At 52.0% G+C, this 21925-nt stretch overlaps 2 protein-coding genes and 1 long non-coding RNA gene across 3 annotated transcripts; 1 reads left to right on the top strand and 2 right to left on the bottom strand.

The window, feature by feature from the left end:
* The first annotated feature begins 8 nt into the window (after positions 1-8).
* Positions 9-7259, top strand: LOC116568494. The gene is made up of 3 exons (XR_004276648.1): positions 9-179; positions 2432-2521; positions 6773-7259. It is a non-coding gene; the product is annotated as an uncharacterized LOC116568494 (long non-coding RNA).
* LOC116568491 (late histone H2B.L4) lies at positions 1875-4809 on the bottom strand. The gene is made up of 2 exons (XM_032303890.1): positions 4141-4809; positions 1875-2152 (listed from the first exon to the last, which is right to left on the bottom strand). Exons 1-2 carry the CDS (start codon positions 4390-4392, stop codon positions 1916-1918), a joined length of 489 nt encoding a protein of 162 aa, XP_032159781.1. The 5' UTR covers positions 4393-4809; the 3' UTR covers positions 1875-1915.
* Positions 7260-7907: 648 nt separating the features above from the next.
* LOC116568488 (ATP-binding cassette sub-family F member 2) lies at positions 7908-21925 on the bottom strand. The gene is made up of 15 exons (XM_032303883.1): positions 21819-21925; positions 20961-21159; positions 16281-16493; positions 15606-15788; positions 15351-15522; positions 14123-14218; positions 13193-13295; positions 11706-11801; positions 11424-11543; positions 11247-11336; positions 10774-10884; positions 10065-10127; positions 9734-9862; positions 8843-9046; positions 7908-8147 (listed from the first exon to the last, which is right to left on the bottom strand). The coding sequence occupies exons 2-15, from the start codon at positions 21115-21117 to the stop codon at positions 8010-8012; spliced, it is 1875 nt and encodes a 624-aa protein (XP_032159774.1). The 5' UTR covers positions 21118-21159; positions 21819-21925; the 3' UTR covers positions 7908-8009.

Here is a 21925-nt window from a genome sequence, read left to right as displayed (position 1 = left end):
GGGGTGAGGGCAGCAGGTACAGGACTGGGGACCCTTATCTCAGAGAATGTTCCGGAAGCAAGCCTTGGAAGGCTGGGGCAGAGTGTGGGGTCAGCCTTGGCTTCTTTTCGAGTGAGGGTCATATAAAAGAGGAGTCACTATTTGAAGCCACCCTGCGAGCCATGAGGCTCGGGGTGAAGGTTAGTCCTAAAGGCATCCATTTTTCCAACACACTTCTCAGCCGGAGGAACCCTCTGCTTCTTCCACTCAGAGCCAGCCTCCTAAGCTCTAACTGAGGACTGTCCTGGGGGCAGGTGTGACGTGAGGGGGAAGGGGCGCTGGAGTTGGGGTCAGAAGGCCTGGGTTCGGGCTGCGAAGTCACGACTTCCCTTGAGATGAGCACAAGCACGTGTTTCCCTGGGGTCTGATGGCGCTTCCCACGGTTCACGCGAGCTAGGCCCGTGCGAAGAAGGACATTAGAGACAGTAGCAAATGGGACTCTGTGGTCTTCGGGGCTTGCTCTGGGACGTCTGAGGGTTACGCGATCAGGGCGACAGGCTTAGGAGACCATTGTTTGGAAACTACAAAACCTAGCGGCAGCAGCGCCTGGACTCTGGTCAGCTGGGGGTGACTTTTTTTTTTTTTTAATAAAGATTTTATTTATTTATTTATTTGACAGACCGAGATCACAAGTAGGCAGAGAGGCAGGCAGAGGAAGAGGGGGAAGCAGGCTCCCCACTGAGCAGAGAGCCCGACACGGGGCTCGATCCCAGGACCCTGGGATCGTGACCTGAGCTGAAGGCAGAGGCTTTAACCCACTGAGCCACCCAGGCGCCCCAGGGGTGACTTTTTGATTCAGTGTCAAGTCGGGACGTGTGAATAAGTCAGGCGCAGAGCAGAGGAAAGGGAAAGGGGAAAGCTGCAGGGGAGCGAGAGCAGAGGCGTTCCGCGGCTTCCGTGTGCATGCGAGTCACCCGAGATCTTGTCCAAGATGCAGATGCTAATTCCACGATCGGACGTGGGTCTCTGAGTCACACCGCAGCAAGGTAGGAAACTCAGTGGGAGTGGGGAAGGGCCAGGGCTCAGGGGCCCGGTCTCCGGGGCCCTCCCCTTTCTAGCTGCGGAACTAAATTGCGGGTGATTGGTTCTCCTCTCATGGCATCTCCAGGTTAGGGTTTTCCTGAGAGAAAATAGGTGTCAAGGGTGTGGGACGGCATCCAGTGGCCAGCCCCCATTACAGCCAGCCCGCTCGATACATGAAGGGGACAAGCTGTGTCTATCCAGTGGCAAAGGGAAGAGAAAGGATTCGGGACTTGTTCACTGAGCGCAACCCCCTTCCCCCACTGCCTCACAGCTTACCTCATGGGCCTGTAAGATAGAGCAGAGGCCAAATGGGTGAGAAAAAGCAAGTGTGAACAAATGGTAGGTGAACGATATATAGCTCCTCTTGGTACTTTCTTATGATTTTTTCCAAAAAGAGAGGAGCCTCAAATATTCCTACCAATTTGTTCTGAAATTAGGGGGAAGAAAACATCGGGGGGAAAGTGAACACATCCTACAGATCCCAGCAGCTTACTGAGAACACTTCCCTTTTGTGTCTTGAAAGATAAGATCTATGTGGTCCCCGTGCCCAACACACGACAAAAATGACAGCTTGCCAGAAAAAGCATCACCAAACTGTGGGCTATAAGAGTTAACACACAGCGGATCGGGGATTCTAATCCAGATCCCAAGTCCTGCTAAAGTTTCAAGTTACAACTTTGCCCCTGTGCTGCCCAGGGGCCACACTCAGAAAGCAGTATTTAAAAATTATAAGTATTACTCCCCCTGTAGCCATAAAAAGTGACAACACTGTTGCCGCACACCGCACCTCCGCTTTTCAAATCACCACAGTGCACGGGAGCAGTTCACATTTTATTAAACGCTCGGCCCCGGGTCACTTGGAGCTGGTGTACTTGGTGACGGCCTTGGTGCCCTCAGACACAGCGTGCTTGGCCAGCTCCCCGGGCAGCAGCAGGCGCACGGCCGTCTGGACTTCCCGGGAGGTCAGTGTGGTTCGGCCCGAGTACTGGGCCAGCCGGGCAGCCTCGCCAGCCAGACGTTCGAACACATCATTCACAAACGAGTTCATGATGCTCATGGCCTTGGAAGAGATGCCAATGTCTGGGTGCACCTGGAGAAGCAGCAGAACCGCTCGGTTAAGGAGGAGGCTCTGCCTGACGCTGCGGGCCCCAGCCCCGGGCTCAAGCTCGGGACTGCAAGGCTGCCTCACCAGCCTCTCTCCGGAGGCCAAGCCACCGAAACAGGGATGGGTTTTTTACTACTATATCCGAGTTAAAAGTTTTTCCCAACTGCAAAAAGTAATGTTATTATGTTCCTCCTAGGAGCCACATGTAAGCATCAATCTTTGGGAAATGGAAACAGTTACACAGCGTTTGGTTTTCTCCTTTAGTGTATCCGCAAAGCGTTACCCCCAGAAACGGACTCCTAGCGGCAAAGCTCCCGGAGGTGGGACTGCCACCGCATCCAAGGGTTTATGCACGTAAGTCGGCATTACCAAATAATGGTCCAAGAGCACGCTTGTGTGACACGATCCCAGCACCAGACTAGGGGTCAGAACACCAGGGATCTGTGGCCCTACTGTGAATCACTGCCCAACCTCCAGTGGGGCACTTTTCTTTGTGCCTCAGTTTCCTCCTCTGTCACACAAGCTTTTGAACTAGGTGACCTCCAATAACCCAAGGGGTAGGGGCCTGATAACAATCAGAACGTGAGAGTGGGCAGACATGAGGTGTTTCCCTCCGAAGGGAGCGGTCACTGCCAATAACACACGTCAGGCCAGTGGTGGAGACAGGAGTGGAACTCGGGCTCTCCCCAGTCTCTGGATGTCACTGGCAGCAGGGGACCCAAGCCTGAACCCCTCGTTGTCATCACATCTTTTTCTCTTTGGGGTTGAGGGGTCACAGTGAGTTTCACAGCCCATGGGTGAGTCCCTCAGTAGCTCTCCCTCACCAGTCTAACCCAGGGCCAACCCTCGCCTCACAGTTGCGCCCCAAGGTTATGTGATGCAGCCGAGCTCACCAGTGCTCCCTCCCACCCCCACGTTCTGCCGGTCGCTGGAGTCTGTCCTCTGCTGCTGCCTTCCGGCCCGTCTATGACAGTGCTGGTCCCAACCTCACCCTGACCCCACAAAAGCATTCCCAGAGACCCAAGTTGTCAGGTCGCCGAAACTGCTACTGGGACAACGACTGGAGACAGACTCCTCGTCTAGGATCTAGTCTCACCAAGAGGTAAGACTCCAGCAGGTGGCAGAGACGCAAGGCAGCCAAGACCATTGTTCTGCCGGCTCCTGGCCCTGGTTCTGCTGAGTGGGGAAGAGGCTGGGAGGCGAGGGTGCCTGATGCCCTTGACCAGTCGGGTGCCCGCTGATGCCCCCAAATGTCTGTCAGTGAGCCAGGGCCGGGAGTAGGCGCTTCTCGCAGGTGCTCTGCGAGGCTGGGAACAGCAAGCATCCCTAGTACCCCTGGGTTAAGAGACAGGACAAGCCGAAGCAGGTGACCGGCTTGCTCAGAGCCGGGGGGGGGCCTGAGCTCTGCAGCTCTCAGCTCATGGGGCTCAGTCGATGCACTGAGCCTTTATGGACTTTGTGTTCCAGGTCTGGGCAGTAGACCAATCCTGTAGCTCCTCGGGGCCCGAGTGCTGTGTGGCTGGAAGGCCTTCTCCAGGACTTCAGCTCACACGTGTGGCTCCGTGCTCCGGCCCCCACTGCTAGGGCTTCTTGTTTGTACCGTACTGGGTTTGGGATTCGATCACCCTTCGGCCCCACACTTCTTACAGTCCTCCCTGTCTTAATTATGTCCCACCTAGTCCCACCCATCATCATCTTGTCCGCCCAAAGCCCCGTGAGCTTCTGGGCGGTGGTGGCGTGCTTTAAAGTTCTCCTGCCCATCTCAGGGGCGCGACACACACTGAGCGGTTGTAGGGACCTGAACTGGAGCGAGGCCACCGCGAGACGGGCACGGTGTGCCTGAGGCCACCCACCGCAGTGCCAGGAGTAAGCGGAGTAGGACTCTCTGTCCAGTGCTCTCTCCAGGCTCTTCTGCCCGTGCGCTCCACACACCCGCACGCGCACGCACACCCTCGTTGGCTCCCCGCTCTCACCTGCTTCAGCACCTTGTAGATATACACTGAGTAGGTTTCCTTGCGCCGGCCTCGCCTTCTGGACTTCTTATCACCACGGCCCCTTCGGCCCCCCGGCTGCGGCTGCTGGCCATGCTCCGAGCTCATCCTGCGGCTCCTCCTAACGGCTGCCTCCTGCTCCTTGGGGCATTTTATGGAGTCGGCTGCCCACCAGGTGGGGCTGGGGGCCAGCACCTGGGAGGGAGGGGGCGGGAGGGGAGGAGCCTCGCCCATCCCTACCCCGAACAGGCTCTGGGCTAATCTTGTAGGAGACGAATGGCTCCCACCTCTCCCCCAAGTGATTTCTTGCCTCCGAATGAGCGGCCCTCCCCCAGGGCCCTTCCCCAGCTGACCATCTCCCGGTGGACTCCACACTTGGGAGAGTTGCCACACCACCCAGCTGTGCCATGAGATCACTCTGCACCGGCTGTCCTCGTCCTCGCCAAGACTTGAAATGCAGGGGAGTGTCAGGAGGAACCCGAGGCACCCCACCCCCACCCACGGAGCCGGACAATACAGCTGGGGAGGCCGGACTGGCTCACAGCAAAGAGAGTAGAGGCACTAATGAGGGGGCCTAGGGAAGACAGTTCAGGAAAGAAAAACTGGTGAGGGCTGGGGTGTCTGGGGGGCTCAGTCTGCCTTCGGCTTGGGTCATGATTTCTGCATCCCGGGATCAAGGCTTGCATTGGGTTCCTTGCGAAGTGGGGAGTCTGCTCCCCTCTCTCCCCCACTCCCTCTGCCCCTCCCCACTGCCTGTTCTCTCTCTCAAACAAGTAAAATAAAATCCTAAAAACAGAAAACTAGTGAGGGCTACAGTAGCCAGAGATGGCTTCATGGAAGGAATGGGGATTTGGTGCTGGTCTGGTGGGAGGGGCACGGTGTAACTGTGGGGGACAGAAGGGCGGTCCGTGGGGAAAGCAGAGTGGAATCGGTGTGTGCTGAGTGCGGTGCGGCTTGGACGGAAGGCAGAACCGGGGCCGGGGCCAGAGGCAAGCGGCAGGAAGCCACAGGCTGGGAGGGCCTGCTGGGGAGGACGTTGGGGCGGACTGGAGGAGCTGGAGCGGGGCGCACTGGGTGCTGTGGGCTCCCGGGGAAGCTGGCGGCAAAGGGAAGAAGCAGCTGTTGAACGGAGCGGTTCTCGCTTTGCACCTACGTGTGAACGATACGGAGAGTTAAGTGCTGTGACTACGGAAGCTGGAGCAGCACGAGAAGCGTGGGCTGGGGGCGGGGTGGGGGAGAGGGTTTCCCAGTCAGAAGAGGTGGGTGAGAGGGGTAAAGACGAGCCGCACCTGCCAGTGGGGTGAAGGCAAGCCCGAGCCGGCCGCGCCTCGCTCACCTCTCCAGCCGCTTCCGCCATCTGGCTGCATCTTCGTGCCAAGGTTTAAGAGGACCAGGAGGGAATTCTTAAGCCAAAAAAAAGTGCTGCTAATTTTAGGCCTTTGTAGAAATATATATAGTGGGCTTTTTAAGCATTCCTGAAGTTTTTGAAATTGGCTTTTTTGGGGGGGTGGCTGGGAGAGGCGAGCTGCGTAGACGACTGATTCTCCCAGTTCTGAAGCCCCGCCTAGCACCCCGAGGATTTCACCCGGGACACCCTGAGGGACTTCAAAGGCAACTGGTACAAACACACTCAGGGTCTCCCTTTCTTTTTTTTTTTTTTTTTTTTTTTTAAAGATTTTATTTATTTATTTGACAGAGAGAAATCACAAGTAGACGGAGAGGCAGACAGAGAGAGAGGAAGGGAAGCAGGCTCCCTGCTGAGCAGAGAGCCCGATGCGGGACTCGATCCCAGGACCCTGAGATCATGACCTGAGCCGAAGGCAGCGGCTTAACCCACTGAGCCACCCAGGCGCCCCAGGGTCTCCCTTTCTGAGGTAGCAGGAGCTCTCCTCTGTTCCCGTCTTCCCGGCGGCTCATTCTCAAGGCCATTCTCCCCGCCACCCGTCTCTGGGTGCTCGGACTGACTGAGGCACAAGGCGACAAAGGCAGGCCCCTTAGCGGTGGAGTCGTCTCACTCCAGCCAAGGGCTCAGCCGCAGCCGCTGACTTCCCCTGCACGCTCCGAGTTCCGCCGCCCCGGGCAGCTCCAGGACTTCAGGGCCATCTGAGTTCCTGTTCATCTTTCTTTTCTTTCTTCCTTTTCTTTTTCTTAAGATTTTATTTGACACAGAGAGACACAGGGAGAGAGGGAACACAAGCAGGGGGAATTTGGGGGGAGGTGGGGAAGCAGGCTCCCGCTGAGCAGGGAGCCCGATGCGGGGCTTGATCCCAGGACCCTTGGGATCATGACCTGAGCCGAAGGCAGACGCCCAATGCCTGGGCCAACCAGGCACCCCCACTCTTCATCTTTCAAGTTAGAGCACCAATCCTTTCTGGATAGCTGTCACAAGACACCCCCCCCCCCAAGTTTTGAATCCTTCTGTGTAGCCTAACAAGTCACAATTGAGCATCTGATTTATGCCCTGTAGTGTTCTCTTGTCACTACAGGCGTCCCCATTAGATCGTGAGCTCCTTGGGGGTTTAAGACGCCATCTGGGACTGGTTTTTGTTTTACATAGTCTTAGACGTACTATAATCAGCGCTGAAAAATCATGGCTGTGTATGTTTCCCCACAGGGACGGCTGCTGAGGTGTGATGAATCCACATCACTACGGCGGCCACCCGCGTGCCTGGTGGACCAAGGCGGCAAGTGCTAGTCGAGTTCAGATCGATCATGCAGAGCCCTTGGCCGGTCAGTAAATTAGGTCATACTAACAAAAATGAAGGCCACGGACAGATAAAGTAACAAGATTTCCCGCAGCCCCCCGCCGGGAATGGTGGTTCACAAACTTGTTGAAAATGCAGATTCCTGACCATTCCTGCATCTCTCTCACCGCACCAGATGGAATCAATAGGTCGGGGCCGGGCATCTGCACTTTAACAAGCACCACCTGCCCCAAGTATGGGGTACAGGTGGCAGCAAGGGAGCCTCAGACCACTCTGAAAAACGTGTCCCAGGAGAGTGGGTCTCAAGTTCGGCCCCCCCCCAGGTGAGCAGCATCGGCAGCACCTGGCAACTTGCTAGAAATGTTTTCATTCCTGGTCTCCCCCCAACCTACTGAACCAGAAACCCTGAGGCAAGACCCAGCGACTGGTGATGTGATGAATCTTCCAGATGATTCTGATGTGCGTTGTGAGACCATGGCCTAAGGCACGATTTCAGATCAAAGGAAGGAGAGTTATTCTAGCTCCGAAAGACTTGTCTTAAGTCTGCATCCACCCCACCAATCCCCACCCAAGCTCTTGCTGCGGGGAGGGGTGCTGGCACCGCGGGGAGGAGGCGAGTAAAGGGCCCAGAGACCAGAAAAGGAAGGTAGGGACCATGGCTTCTTCTTTCTTTATTGGACACTTTGTAGATGTCACGCAGGTCTAAAAGTTACACTGTTAAATAATTATTTAAAAACCGACCAGGACTAAAGCCCTGGTCCAGAGCTCCAAACCAGAAGCAGAAAGGAATGGGGGTGGTGGGCTGGGGGGTATCCTCCAACATCACCAAAACCCAGAAAACGAGGACCCTAAGCTCTTCCACAGGCCAGCCCAGGATGTGGGCCCTTGGGCTAACCCTCAGGTGCCTCTGGCTGCATCACTATCAGGTCAGTAACCAGCAAGGAGCCGGCCGAAGAGCCAGCTGAGTCCAGACATGGACAAAAGTAACTGGAAGGACAGGAAACGGACAGGTACTGTCCAGCTGTAGATAAGATCACAGAGTGCAGCTAAGGCAGGTGGGGCGGGGGGGGGGGGGGGGGCTGGGGAGGGGTATTGCAGCAATGCAGGAGTGTGGCCCCAGAGGCCCAGCCCAGCCCAGGCAGGGGCTCACACATTGTGGGTCCTCCTGGTGAGCTGGGGCTCTTCCCCCACCAGCTTGGACTTGAGGTGCTCCTTGTAGGCCAGGATGTCTCCAGGCCACTTGGTGATTGTCTGCTTCTCACAGACCCAGATTTCCTGTGCAACCTAGAAGGCAAATTTTAGGCTTAGTAATCCTGGCCAGCACTCCCCGTCCCTGCCCAGAAGACCACTGTCAGGCGAATCCAGGAAGAACCCCCCACCCGGCCCCATATCTAGCTCAGGTTCACCCTCTCGAGGTGCTTTGTGAGGCCGAACCCAGGGTCCTATAGCTAGCAGGTTGAAAGCCTTCCAAGCCAAGATCTGCTGTGTCTCCTCATCTCCATTCCCCCGCAGGGCTTAGATCCTTTGAGAGGCTTCCCTCCCAGCTCCCTTTTCTCCACCGCACCTTTTCTGAAGCTTCGGGGAAATGACCAGCAGCTTTTCCAGCAGTGACTGGTGGTAAGCCTTTGACTAATCCAAATCCTCCTCAGTATAATACTATTTCTGTGCTAAAGAATCTTGGGGCAATAGTAAAGCACCCTGCTCTCCAGCCAGCATCCTCACCAGTTCTGGCTAACTACCAAATGGGCTACCATTCCCAGATCACTACTGAAAATCATGAAGTATTTCTACTAAGAATCTCTTAAGTTTCTCAGAGAGCCATAAAAACTGCTCATCACCCTGTTTACACCAAGACCGTTTCCTACATCCAATAAACATGAATTAAGTGCCCCCCCGCCCCCCGCCCATGCTATGACCGTTCTAGCCAAGCTTCTCCCAGACGCCGTCTGCTCTACTCCCGCTCCCGCCAGGGGCCTCACCTGCTGAATGAGTCTGAAGTCATGGCTGACCAGCATCATACCACCCTCAAACTCATTGATGGCATCGGCCAGGGCGTCGATGGTCTCGATATCCAGGTGGTTAGTGGGCTCGTCCAGGAAGAGCATGTGGGGGTTCTGCCAGGCCAGCCAGGCCAGACACACTCGGCACTTCTGCCCATCAGACAGGTTCCGAATTGGGCTCACCTGAGTGGAACCATGACATTCATAGAACCTGCTGTTACTCCCACCACAGGAGCATGGGCCCCCCCTCCCCCCGCTTCTCCATTAACGTTATCACCATTCTACGAAAAGGGAAGACCCAAGATCACAGAGCGAGATGGTGACACAGCTACCAGTCTCTCGAGGCCTGTAGCGATAAACGTGGAAGCCTGACGCCCCTGCCATTACTAAGGCCATCCCTCTTGCTCTCTCTCACCACTTAAATGGTAACTAATTGGAACAATCTGGTGGGTCCTCAATCCAGACCTAAATCCAGGAACTCGTTTTCTAGGTTCCAGTTTCGCTTGCCCTCAAGCACTATGGTTTATCTTGCTGGTCTGGGGCCAGGGCATGTCAGAGACAAGCAAGCTATCCCTGCCCCTCCCCCACAAGATGACATGAACACTAAAATACATATGACCTAGGGCAAAGGAAAGCTAGTGGGTTCTCTTGGATGCTGGAATCAAAGGGAGACACTTTAAAGTAAACAACTTTTGATCTCAGGGTTGTGATTTCAAACCCCACTCTGGTTGTGGAACCTACTTGAAGGGAAAAAAAAAAAAAAAAAAAAAGGAAGCGACTTTTGGGATAGCTCCCAACCCCAGGTCATCAGGACAGTGTTCCCGGACCACACAGCCCGATCTCCCAGTTATGTGGGGCTGCTCAGCTGACCTGCTGTTTCCCAGTGAGACCGTATCGACCAATGATCTTCCTCATTTCTTCCTTCTCCTTGATCTCGGGGTAACACTTCATCATGTATTCCAAAGGTGAGAGGTCTAAGTCCAGTTGCTCTTGTAAATGCTACAGGAAAAAAGAACCCACTCAGATGTGCTTGGCTTTCCACTTCAAAAGGAACCCTGCTGGGTTAAATGCTGAGTAACTCTGCCTCTGCCCAGGCACCTGTTCAAGATTTCAGGAGAAGCAGGCAAAAGCTGACTTGGTCTCATGCAGCCCCCTTCCCACAGCCTGGACACCACCCTGTACCCCAAGGCCTGGCCTTTACCTGATGGTAACGCCCTATCTTCACATGTGAGTGTTTTCGGATCATCCCGTCTGTGGGTAGTAGCTAGAAAGAAGAGAATTAGGTGGAAAGATAAGCACACAGAAAGGGAAACTCGGTCCGAAGCAGACACGGCAGAGCAGGAAAATAAGCATATGTTCACTGAAGAAGATGTCTAACTTCCTAAACAGAATCTAGCCCCCCTCACAGACTGCTAATCTGGCCAAGCTAAAAATATTTAGGAAGTTCCACTGAAACAGATGTTCTCTAGCGAACCAAAGATACATACGACACAGTCTACTTAGTCATTAAATATCTACTACAGAATGCACCACCTGTAAAACAAAGGACTTGGACACACCCACAACATAGGTTTTCTCAAACAAAAACATTATCTCTAAGTGCACAGGTTCCTCTAAAGGCTCTAACTGAGAGACAGGAAAAATGTTGGGACGCATGTTTTCTCTCACACTCTCACACTCACACACGCACAGATCTCCTTCCCTCCCTCCCTCTGAGAAAACAGCTCCAAACTTCAGCACTGCCGGTGACAACAACCCCCACCCCGGAAGCCAGCTCACTGGCCGCCAGCGGCTCACTCACCACCGGCGTGCTCAGCCCCTCCAAGCGTAGTGGCCCGAACCCCTCCCTCTTCCGCACACACATTAAGTACCTGCTCTTCGAAATCCCACACCCCAACTCGGCACCGTACCTCTCCAGTGAGCAGCTTCAGAAGAGTCGACTTCCCTGCTCCGTTGGGCCCCACCAGAGCCACTCGCGTATCGAGATCGATACCAAATTCTAGATTGTTGTAGATGCAAGGCTGAGGTGGGTGTGAGAGAGAAAGAAACACGAGGCTAGGTCACCCACCCATCTGGCTGGCAGATCAACCCCGCCATGTCCCCCGTCACCACCCGAGGAGGCAGGAGCGTGGGGGAGGAAGGCAGCTCTCACAACAGACCCCGACCCCCCACCCGCCGACTCAGCTGAGCAGTTTTCCTCCCAAGTACTTGAAGAGGCTCGCTGTGAGAGCCTGGATGTGGCACCCGAGCTACCACGCCTGAAACAGCCCGTGACCGCACGGGTTAGCAGGCGGGTTCAGCAAAGAGCAGCAGACTCTCCCAGCCAGTTGATGCTCATCTTATAAAATGCACCCCAGCCTCCCGACCACACAGGAGTACTCACCCCATCTTTTGTATACTTGAAGCTCACATTCTGCACCATAATGACAGGTGGAGGAATCTTGCCACACGGTGGGAAATAAAACGACAGTGTCTAGAAAGAGGAGACGGTACTTATCAAGTTAGGTTGTGTCCTATCTGCCACACCACAGGCCGCTAACTTTACCCAAGCGGAGCCCACCTTGTCGCTCACGACCCTCTCTGTCAGTCCCGATGCCATCATCTTCTGTAGTGTTTTCTCCTTGCTCTGGGCCTGCCGGGCCAGCTTGGCACTGCCATGACCAAACCTAGCAATGTAGTTCTGAAAGAGACCACAAAGGGGGCTTGGAGTACGGGCAGGTGCCAAACAACTCGTTTTAAATGTGGGGTAAATACTGATGACAACGTCTTCGGACTTCCCGCTCCCCCAAATTCCCCAGATACCCTCATCCAACTCTCCTGGAGAACATGAGCTCAGCTCTACCTTCATGTGTGCGATCTGGTCTTGCTCCCAGTGAAACCTCTTCATCTGGTTCTCCTCCAGCTCCAGCCGCGTCTTCACGTACTGGTCATAATTACCCTGCAGAGAAATGTGCCAGGCAAGGCAGGCAGCTTTAACCTCGCTCCCGGCTCTCAGGGTTTAGGGGGTACGGGATGGCATCGCACTTGGCCCTGGCTATAAGCCCGTGCGGTAAGGAAAGAGGAAGTATGTTAACAGAGCATGCCCTAACCCAGAATCTGAGCTCTTTCAAACTGTATGCCTCTCACTCTTAGCTTAGCCAGAGCAGGACTCAGAGCAAACCCTCGGGTTAGCCATAAAGACACCCACGGCGCTGGCAGTGGTCCTGACTGTACGGACATCACGAGGCTCACAGCCTTCCAAGAGCACCTCCTACTGCTCCCCACCCTGCTTCGAGGATGAAGCCCCACGTGGGCTACAGAAACTGCACCCAGAAAGGAAGACAGCAGACCAATCAGATTGAGGACCCAGCAAACAGCACAGTTGGACTGTCATGGTTTCTATCTGTAAAAAGTTGGACTCAACCTAAATATTCATCAAAAAGGGCCTGACAGGGCGCCTGGGTGGCTCAGTGGGTTAAGCTGCTGCCTTCAGCTCAGGTCATGATCTCAGGGTCCTGGGATCGAGTCCCACATCAGGCTCTCTGCTCAGCAGGGAGCCTGCTTCCTCCTCTCTCTCTCTCTGCCTGCCTCTCTGCCTACTTGTGATCTCTCTCTGTCAAATAAATAAATAAAAATCTTTAAAAAAAAAAAAAAGGGCCTGACAAATAAGCTACTAGATAGCTACACAATGAGATATCATGCAATTACTGAAAAGAATGAGGTTACTCCATACGTATTCATGTGGAAAGTAGTATAAGACATATTAAAATATAAAAGCAACCTACAAAAGAGAACAACTATTAACAATACAACTCTGATATGTATACAGGAAATTTTCTAAAATCCTTGCAAGGATACATGGAATCTCTGGCAGGCCATATAAGAAATGATTAATACTCCCACCATGAGTGTAAGATGAATGGAAAGGACTCCTTTCTTTTTTTGAAATACAGAAAATGAAAAGGAAAGGCAGACAAGTGGGCTGTTGAGATCCTGACTCCCATTCTTCACGGACGGCGGGGTAGAAGTGCTATCGTGAAGCAGAGTTAAGTAGTCATTCAAGAAGGCAGGGAGTGACAGGGCCTGCCTGGGCACCATGAGAAGCCCACCTTCTTACCATAAGGCAAACACGCACCACGTACACAGGCTGCCAGTCGATGGCCTACAACCTGAGCACAACTGCTTTCAGACTAAAATAGAACAGGCTGCAGAACTCCTTGTCCACATCTTTTTATAGCAACAGGTAGAAAAGGGCTACTAAATGTTGGTCTTTTTTTTTTTTTTTTAAAGGAGAGCTTTAAGGAGCTGATAAGCACAGAGGTTGCTGTGGAGAAGCTGGGGCCTACTCACCGTGTAATACTTCAGCTTCTTGTTGTGCATGTGAATGATGTTGGTACAGACGCCATTCAGAAAGTCCTGGGAATGGGAGACGAGGACCAGGATGCGCTTAAAACTGTAAAGCCAGAGAAAACCAGTCAGGGAGGTGTGCAAAACTGTGCTGGTTCACAACAGTGGAGCAGAGAGACCCAGAAACCCTTCATCTTTTGCCATCCTTACTCTGGAGCACCCTTTAGATTTTACAGCCCATTCCGGGCTCCCAGCAACCAGCCAGGCCACCAGCGCACAAGCCACTGCCATGACACTTTGATGCCTTTCAGTGTGAGTTTCATCAATCTTCTAATTTTCAGCAGAATGGAGCAGAGACGGTCATTTAACATGGTGGTAAAATAAATGTATGTCCACAAACAAATCCATAAGTGTCTCTAATAGGTGGGTGGGCAGAACTGAACAGGTGCGATAAAATCACTACACTCGGCTGTTTGAAAGATGATACCAAGTCACGGCAGAGACCACTAAGAGCCTGCCCTCAGAGCTGCTACAATATGCCCATTACTCAGCTCTTTAGCCATATGTCACGGGATCGTGATCGTAAGTGGGAGTCCCCTCTTTACGTGAGGCACAGAAATATGGTTAAGAGAAAAATACTATCTGAAGACATGTCTGAAGTATGAAGGTGTTGTATTTCAAATGCGAAGAACCAAGAAAGTTAAAGAAAAACAACAGGCACGTTTCAGACTAAAAACAACCAATCAAACGAAATGGCCTGCACTAAAGGCGCTTACCGTTTTTTCAATCTGGCCTCCAACCGGCCTGGCCTCAGTTCCTTTTCCCCCTGCTCTCCTATCCCTGCAGTTTCCAGCCATTCATTTCATTTAGACTCTGCTCAACTCCCCCCTTCCAGAACCGGCCCTCTCCCAACCCCCAGCCCCAGCCCCTTACGTCTTTAATTCTTCTTCCAACCACACGCAGGCATCGAGGTCCAGGTGGTTGGTGGGCTCGTCCAGGAGCAGCATGAAGGGGCGAATGAAGAGGGCTCTGAGGGACAGGAAGGGAGACAGGGCGCCTTCAGTCTGCTGGGGGCTACACAGGACGACAATGCCTTGCCTTCTATCTACAACCCTGGTCAGGCCTGACCTCAGTCCTGAAATCTCTTCTAGGGTCTCTGCCTTGGAGGAAAGGGGAGAACCAGGAGAGAAACCAGAACTGAGATGAAAGGGCAGAAAATGGGGCTAAGCAGCACGAGGACGGCACAGTTTGAGGACAAGGTTGTAAAAGTCCTTACAAGTCTGGAAAGTCTTTTACACTGAAGTTGATGACCATCGGGAAGACAAAAATATAGAGGATATCAATTATTAAGGCAGAAAGTATTCAAGCTAAAGCTATCTGATGGGGTTGCCAGACTTTAGCAAGGAGGCCAGAAAATGTTCTCTTCTTAGGTGGAATCTCAAGTCGGCAAGAGCGAGGCCAAAGCACCGCTTCCTAGACCTGCAGTCACCACAGCGCAGAGCTTTTTAGAAATAAGATTTCTGGGCACCAAATGCCAGTATTTTAACTGGACAGATATGAAGAGGAGGCCAGGAAACCTGTACTCCTAAGAGCTCCTCAAGGGAACCAGAGGTAGCTAATCCTTCTCTCCCGTGGAGCCATGGTTCACAGGAACGCACAGGCAGCCTCGCTAAAGCAGTGCCCCAAACCTCATCAACTCCCCTGGCAGGGAACTGTGGGGTGAGGGAGCCACCTATTTAACTGGAGACTTTCTGGGGGAACTGCTGAGGGAATGATGGTCTCTACAAACTCACTTTGGGTCCAGGTCATAAGAGGGAAGGACAGAGTTCTTAATAACTGCCTAATATTCTATCTTTACATGGCAAGGATCAGAAGGACTGAAACACAAAAAAGCATGGGAGTCAGGAAGAAAGAAACGGACCTACTTTACCGTTTTACCTAGGGTTGATCCTAGGATTCCCAAACACTGCCAGAAACCCAACAAAGATCACTTCAGGCAGGAAGCTCACTCATTAGCCCAAGCATACCACCCCCTCCATCCCACTGAAGTCGTGTCTTGTTACTGACTGCTGGCCTCTGTTCTCAAGTTCTACCGGAGTAAGCGTTCAACCCTGAGGGCAATGGGGAGCTACAGAGGGTAGAGAAGGAGGAAGGAACCCACCTGGCAAGGGCAACCCTCATTCTCCAGCCCCCACTGAAGTCTTTCAGCTTCTTGCGCTGCATGGCAGGAGTGAAACCCAGTCCATGCAAGATCCGCGAGGCCCTCATCTCCGCCTTGTCGGCATCCAGCTCTTCCAGTCGCTCGTAGAGCTCCATGAGCTTCTCACACTCCGCTGTGGGCAGTGAATGGCTTGTGAGGCTCCCTGGGCCTTCCCTGGGAGGAGGTCCACCCCCACCCCTAGGTCTGGAGCCCTACCATCCTCGTGCGCCAGCCGCTCGGCCTCCCTCTCCAGCATGGCCCGCTCCGTGTCGACTTCCATCACACACTGCAAGGGTGTCTTGTCACTAGGGGGCATCTCCCGAGTCAGATGGTAGATGTCAATGTGCTCAGGGATGGGCACTTCCCGTTTCCCAATAGCAGAGAGCAGCATGGACTTTCCTGAGGACAGCGGGCACAGAAGGGGAAGAGGACACTCAGCACGGGTCGGTCTGAGTCCCCTCTATCCGTCCCTCCACTCCAGCCAAACCATGACCTCACCATTTTGTTGAGGCCCTTCCTTCCTTCCTTCCTTCCATACAGTCAGAGCCTACTATTAATTACCCCCACCCCCGCTGCTTTCTGGGGCTGCCTTTCCGACATTCCTCCAATGCGGGTCCCACCCCTCCGTGAAGTCGGTTCACCTACAGGGGCCTCACACACCGCCACCGCTGCCCCCCACCCACTTCTCCAGCACCTACGGTCTGTAACTCCTCCTGTGGTACTTACCACATACTGCTCTGTACTGCTAGTTCCTTTTCCCTGGACATATGTGGTCTCCCACCCATACTGTAAACTCCTTGCTTTGCACATAGCTGGTGCTAAGTAAATACTTGCTGAGTGACAGGCGAGCCAAGGAGAGACACCTCCCACCTCGCCTTCCAAGGGCCTCACCAATTCCATTTAAGCCAATGAGGCCATAACGGCGGCCTGAGTTCAATTCCAGTTTGGTGTCACTGAGCAGCTCTTGACCATGAAAGGTGAGGGAGAGGTTGATAATGTGGGCGTCGGTACTGTTGGGGTGAGAGGCAAGGACACCAGTGACAGCTCGAGCAGCAGCTTTCTTCATCTCAAAGTCCTCTAGCTCCTTGGTCAGCAAATCCACTTCTGCGGACAGAAAAGAAGTTTGGGAAAAGGGTAAGACAGACCCCGCCCTTGCACTCAAAGAGCATTCAGACAGCTCAGTTAGTAGAGAACCAAACTTTTGAACTGAGCGTCCAGGGTTCAAGTCCCTGTTTGGGCACTGGTGGTCTCCGCCCCTTACTTAGGTGACCAAATGTTATCATACGAAGGCCCATAACGCTGAAAAAGGCATGCCCTGCAGGACCCGGGTTCAAGAACAAGTGGAGCTCACGCAGATGTTTCACAAGATTTACAGAGCGCATACGCTGTATATAGATGTTTACAGAGCGCATACGCTGTGTATAGATGTTTACAGAGCGCATACGCTGTGTATAGATGTTTACAGAGCGCATACGCTGTGTATAGATGTTTACAGAGCGCATACGCTGTGTATAGATGTTTACAGAGCGCATACGCTGTGTATAGATGTTTACAGAGCGCATACGCTGTGTATAGATGTATCCTAATACCCTCCTTTCATGGGCTATTTTTTCCCCTCACAACTTGTTCTTTTAATTCTAACACCTCTTGTTAAGCAACATAAGTGCATGAGGGGAATGGCTCGAACTCCCAATTTTCCTTCATATATATGTGTTAAAAGAGTCATTCCTCAAACCCAAAAGAAAGCAGGAACTACAGAAGTCCAATTCTCTTATTCCACGACCTAGTGGAATTCCGTATCTCACACATGCTTGTCAGCAGTGGAAAAGGGACCAGTGTGAGAAAACGCATAAAGAGATCAACACACGCAGAGCTAAGGCTGGGATAACCAGAGGTTCCCAAATCTGGAGGGTTTCAGAGATGCAAACTGACCACGAGCTGTTGTGCCGCTGTGGTTTTTCAGGCATGAGTACATCTTTAGCCTGGGAAGAATGATTAATATTATTGGCTAATCAATGTTGAGTTTACTCTGTGCCCAAGACTGTGCTGTATCATCATTCTCCATATAACTTAAACTCTTACAACACATTCTTACAACACAATTACAATTCTTAATTCTTAAGGTATATACTTATAATGTCTCTTTTATAATGAAGAGGTTAAATTACAGAGCCAAGGTGAAAAAAATCTAGTTAGTAAAAACAAACAAACAAAAAACCCCCAAAAACCAGTTAGTGACAGAGCCAGAATTTGAACCAGGTGATCTTACCTATGTCACTATAGTACCTTTACAGAAAGGAAAGTGCCCTTGCAGTATTATTTTTTTTAAGATTTTATTTATTGATTGATAGAGTGAGAAAGCATAACCAGACAGAGCAGCAGAGGGAGAGGGAGAGACAGGGTCTCCACTGAGCAGGGAGCCCGATGTGGGGCTCGATCCCAGGACCCCGGGCTCATGACCTGAGCTGAAAGCAGACGCCCAACCGAATGAACCACCAGGTGCCCACTTTGAAGTATTATTGAAATGGACAGAAATGGGGGCAAAGGGAGTCCTGGTAAGCTTCTTCCAAAAGAGAGTAAAATTATTTATTTACCTTTTTGGGAAGAAGTCAGGAATTACACATGAGGTACCACTACTATGGGAATTTTCTGATTTTTTTTTTTTTTTTTTAGCCTTTGTTATCCTTACCTATGTTCCCTTAGTGATTTTACAGAATCCCTGAATGCGAGAAGACTATGTGCTTGTCCTCAGGAGGAATAAAGATGAGGTAGAGGGAATGGAGACAGCTCCTTCCTTGGGGACAGCAACTCCGAGAGAGAGGGCGAGTGGTGGTTAGTCTCAGGCCACTCCAATACCCCATCCTGTTAGGTGATCAGTAGTGCTGGTGCCATTACGCACCCTGGGGCTAACCCTGCTCTACCTTCAAGGAGTCAACACTGAGGGCACAGACTGCTCCTCTAGACAGATGGCAGGCACTCCATATCCACCTCAGCTCCTGGCACAGTGTGTTATAAATAAGTGCTTGATGAACACTTTTTGAATGGAGATCAAAGTTTTTGTTTCCACTAAGTGAAGGAACTTTCAGTCTCTTTTCTATGTGGTTGAGTTATCAGGCTTCCCACGACTCCACTTCATGCCAATCCCTATTCTAGATGCTGCGTAAGGAGTTGTTTATGATCTAGATCAGCAGTTAGTGAACTTTTTCTTAAAGGGCCAGATGCTAAATATTTCAGGGTTTAGGGGCTAAGTGACAAAATCAAGACATTTGAAATGTAACCATTTTTTTAAAAATGTAAAAAACCATTCTTAGTTTAGGAGGGGGATAGCTTAAAAAAAAAAAAAAGGCCAACTGCCTGTTTTTATAAAGTTTTACTGGAACACAGCCACACTCATCATTTGCAGAGTGTCTGTGGCTGCTTTCCACTACAATGGCAGAGCTGAACAGCTGCAAGAGACCATATGGCTCACAAAGCTACAAATATTTACTATCTGCATCTTTACAGAAAAAGTTCGCTGATCCCTAGTCTAGAATTCCATCTGCTCAGGCAAGAGGAAAATCAAAATGAAGGGAAAGCCATATACTCTTTTCTCTTGACCTCTTTTAGCTTACCGCATCTGGGATCTAAGTCACCTTCCAAGCTTCAAAAGTAAGAGACTTAAAACAGACCTCATTTTCCTAGCCTACAGCATCCCAGGAAACACTTGCCACTTAAAGAAAAGTGAAGAGCACTGAAGAGATGGAAAAGGGATTCTGGAATAAACTTCATCCAAGAGAATACTACAGACTTCACAAGAAGTCCCTCTCTACTCACTCCTCAAACAAAAGGCCCAGCTGAACTCCAGTGTCTGTTTTGAAGAGTGTCACATTCTAAAGAAGGTTAAGCTGTCAGAGGTCACTTTCTCTGATATTTATTTTGATCTTTCCATACCTTAGTACCTAAGACAGACTGTGTGACAGTGGCAATCAGTAAAGGTTGGAGGATGATGACCTGGAACATCAAGTAATCTCAAACTCAGGAGAGCGGACCGTCTTGGGAGAGGGAGCAGAAACGACATGGGTCCCTGACAATAAGAAATGTTTGAGGAGGATTGGAAAGAAAACCGATGTCCCATTTCAGAACAGCAGCTGCCTGAGGAAGCAAGGTGAAAACCAAAGCTCTCCTATAACTGAGCTGGGGAAACCACAGCTGGGCTCCCTGGAAATCCTATTTTCCCAGGGGCAAAAGTGAACAAGAACCTTGTAATGGGAACCATGGACGACAGTCTCAAGTAGGATTCACTTTGCTACTTTTCCAATTCAGCCAGACAGAGCTGATGACAGACACTGCTTCACCATGGTTGCCTGGAGGGGACCCCACCTCTCTATTTTAGAGATCACAACTCAGCCTCCTCATTCATTCCCATCATTTTCAACTTGGCAATCCTCTACTACACTGACCGGGAATAAAACTTCCACGTGGCCTGATCTTACTGCACCAGCTTTCTCCCATAATTCTTATTTTGTACACAATTCCTACCATTCAATTCTTTCTTCTCAATCACTTTTCTCTCTCCCTTTTCTGAATTCCTATCTGTTATGACTTGTATTAGTCATTTTGCTCTCCTCTTCAAACATTTACTTAGTATCTCCATCTGCGAGGTCAGACCTACAAAAAAGTATTACCCAAGAAACATGATCCCTGCACTCAAAAATCAAACGATTTAGATGAAGAAACAGAAGACATAACATAAAAAGTAATACTACACGACAGCACAGGGGTATAGTGGATGGTACTATTTTAAAGGTCAGGTTTGATGGGGAAAGTTCTGCTATCCTGAGCTGGGCCCCAAGAGAATGTCAAACGCAGCTAGCACAAAAATTGTGGTATTAGAACCTTAGTGTATAAGGGCAAAAATGTCATGGCTAGGCAAAGGACAACAATCATCTGGTTGGACCAAGTGTGTCTGGGGAATTTTCAGAGGGGCAGGAAAGAAGGCTGGGACGAGACCTCCCAGGGCCTAGAAAATTCTGTTCGTGTCTCCCCAGCTGGGCTGTAAGTTAGCAGAGAGCAGACAGTTCAAAGTACATCAGTATGTAGCACGGTGTCTAGCACTCCAGACATGCTCAGTAAATACTTCCCGAAGTATAAGTAACAGAAAAGCATCTTTTCCCAGGAAAAATCCAAAAATGCAATTCATAAGCTTCCCTCTTGGTAAAGTTACTACCCCTGGAAGGACAGAGGTATGATGTGACAAAGAACCTGGCACACTGACCACCATGTGTTAGAAATGGAAAGTGAGAAAAGGGCAAGGAACTGACCTCCTTCTCAGGCTTGCATGCACAGCACCAAGAGAGCACAACAGCATACGTGTGTTTGCCACTAGGTATGGGAGAACCTTGTGTTCGGTTTTCCTGATCAAGAACAAGAGGGCACAAGCTCCAACTCTATCAGTCTGGTTCACCATGAAAAGTTTGGTGGCACCAGATACATCTGTCTCCAGTGCCCGCCGGCATCAGGATTCTGACTCCAGCCTGGGCATCCATTAGGTTGTAGCAACCATCCCAGGAACCCACGTCTCCCTCAATTCACCTGTGGTCTCTCGGCCATTGGCCTCATTTTTCTCCTCTGCCACCTGTGGTTCTGTGACAGTGTCCCCGTTTTCTTCGTGTCCCTTTCTGGGCCGCTGTCGTGCTTTGGCAGCTTCCTTCTTTTTGGCTGCCTTCTTCTTGGCCAGGTCAGAGGGCATGGTGATGAACCAGAGGGGCACGAAACTGTTCTTACAGGGAGCCTGAAGAAAGGCAAACACCCCCAATCCTGAACCTGTGGTAGAATGCCTGGGCCCTGCTCCATCCCGCTCAGGAATTTTCCTCTCAAGCTTCGCACACCCTGCTCCGCCCTTGCCCAGCCGCTCCAAATTTTGTGAGGGTGTCTCAAGCCAGTTCGGGTCCTGGGCCGCTCTTCTAATCTCTACATCTCTTCCCTGAGGCTTTGTCCACCAATCCTCACCGACTGCCTCATTCTGGAAACGCTCCTCCTCTCAGGGCCTCCAGTTAGGGACCGGGTTCTGCCCCCTCGGCAGAGGTCCCCGTCTCCGGTTTCCCCACAACTTGGCGCTCGGCGCTCCAGCCGGCCGCCTCGCTTTCCCGGGCTTCCTCCTCCCATCTGCCTCATTCCTCCTCTCCCTTGTCCCCCTCCACACCGCCGAGCCGTCGGGCCCAGCTTCTTCCCGGGACGCACTCCTCTTCCCCTCGGTGAGTCCCCTCCGGGTCTCCTCACTCGCCACCCCCGGGACTCTCCCCAGCCCCCGCCCGTCAGCGTCTCTCCCTGGGCCCTTACTTCTCCTCCGCAGCCTCCTCCATCCCGACCCCGTCCCTCCTCCCTCTTCTCTTCTTCCCTCCCCCCTCACCGGCCAGCACCCTCCCCCCGGCGCCCCTTCCCCCAACTCACTGGGCCTCGCCGCTCGGCCTCTGTCGCAACAGAGCTGCTCCTTGGGCTCCTCCGCGTGCGGCCGGCTCACCAGCCAATCACGGCATCGCGCGGCTGTCGGCGCGCCG

Source organism: Mustela erminea, chromosome 11 (assembly GCF_009829155.1).
Source record: "Mustela erminea isolate mMusErm1 chromosome 11, mMusErm1.Pri, whole genome shotgun sequence".
NCBI classification, from domain to species: Eukaryota; Metazoa; Chordata; class Mammalia; order Carnivora; family Mustelidae; genus Mustela; species Mustela erminea.
This window is presented reverse-complemented; position numbering and strand designations above follow the sequence as displayed.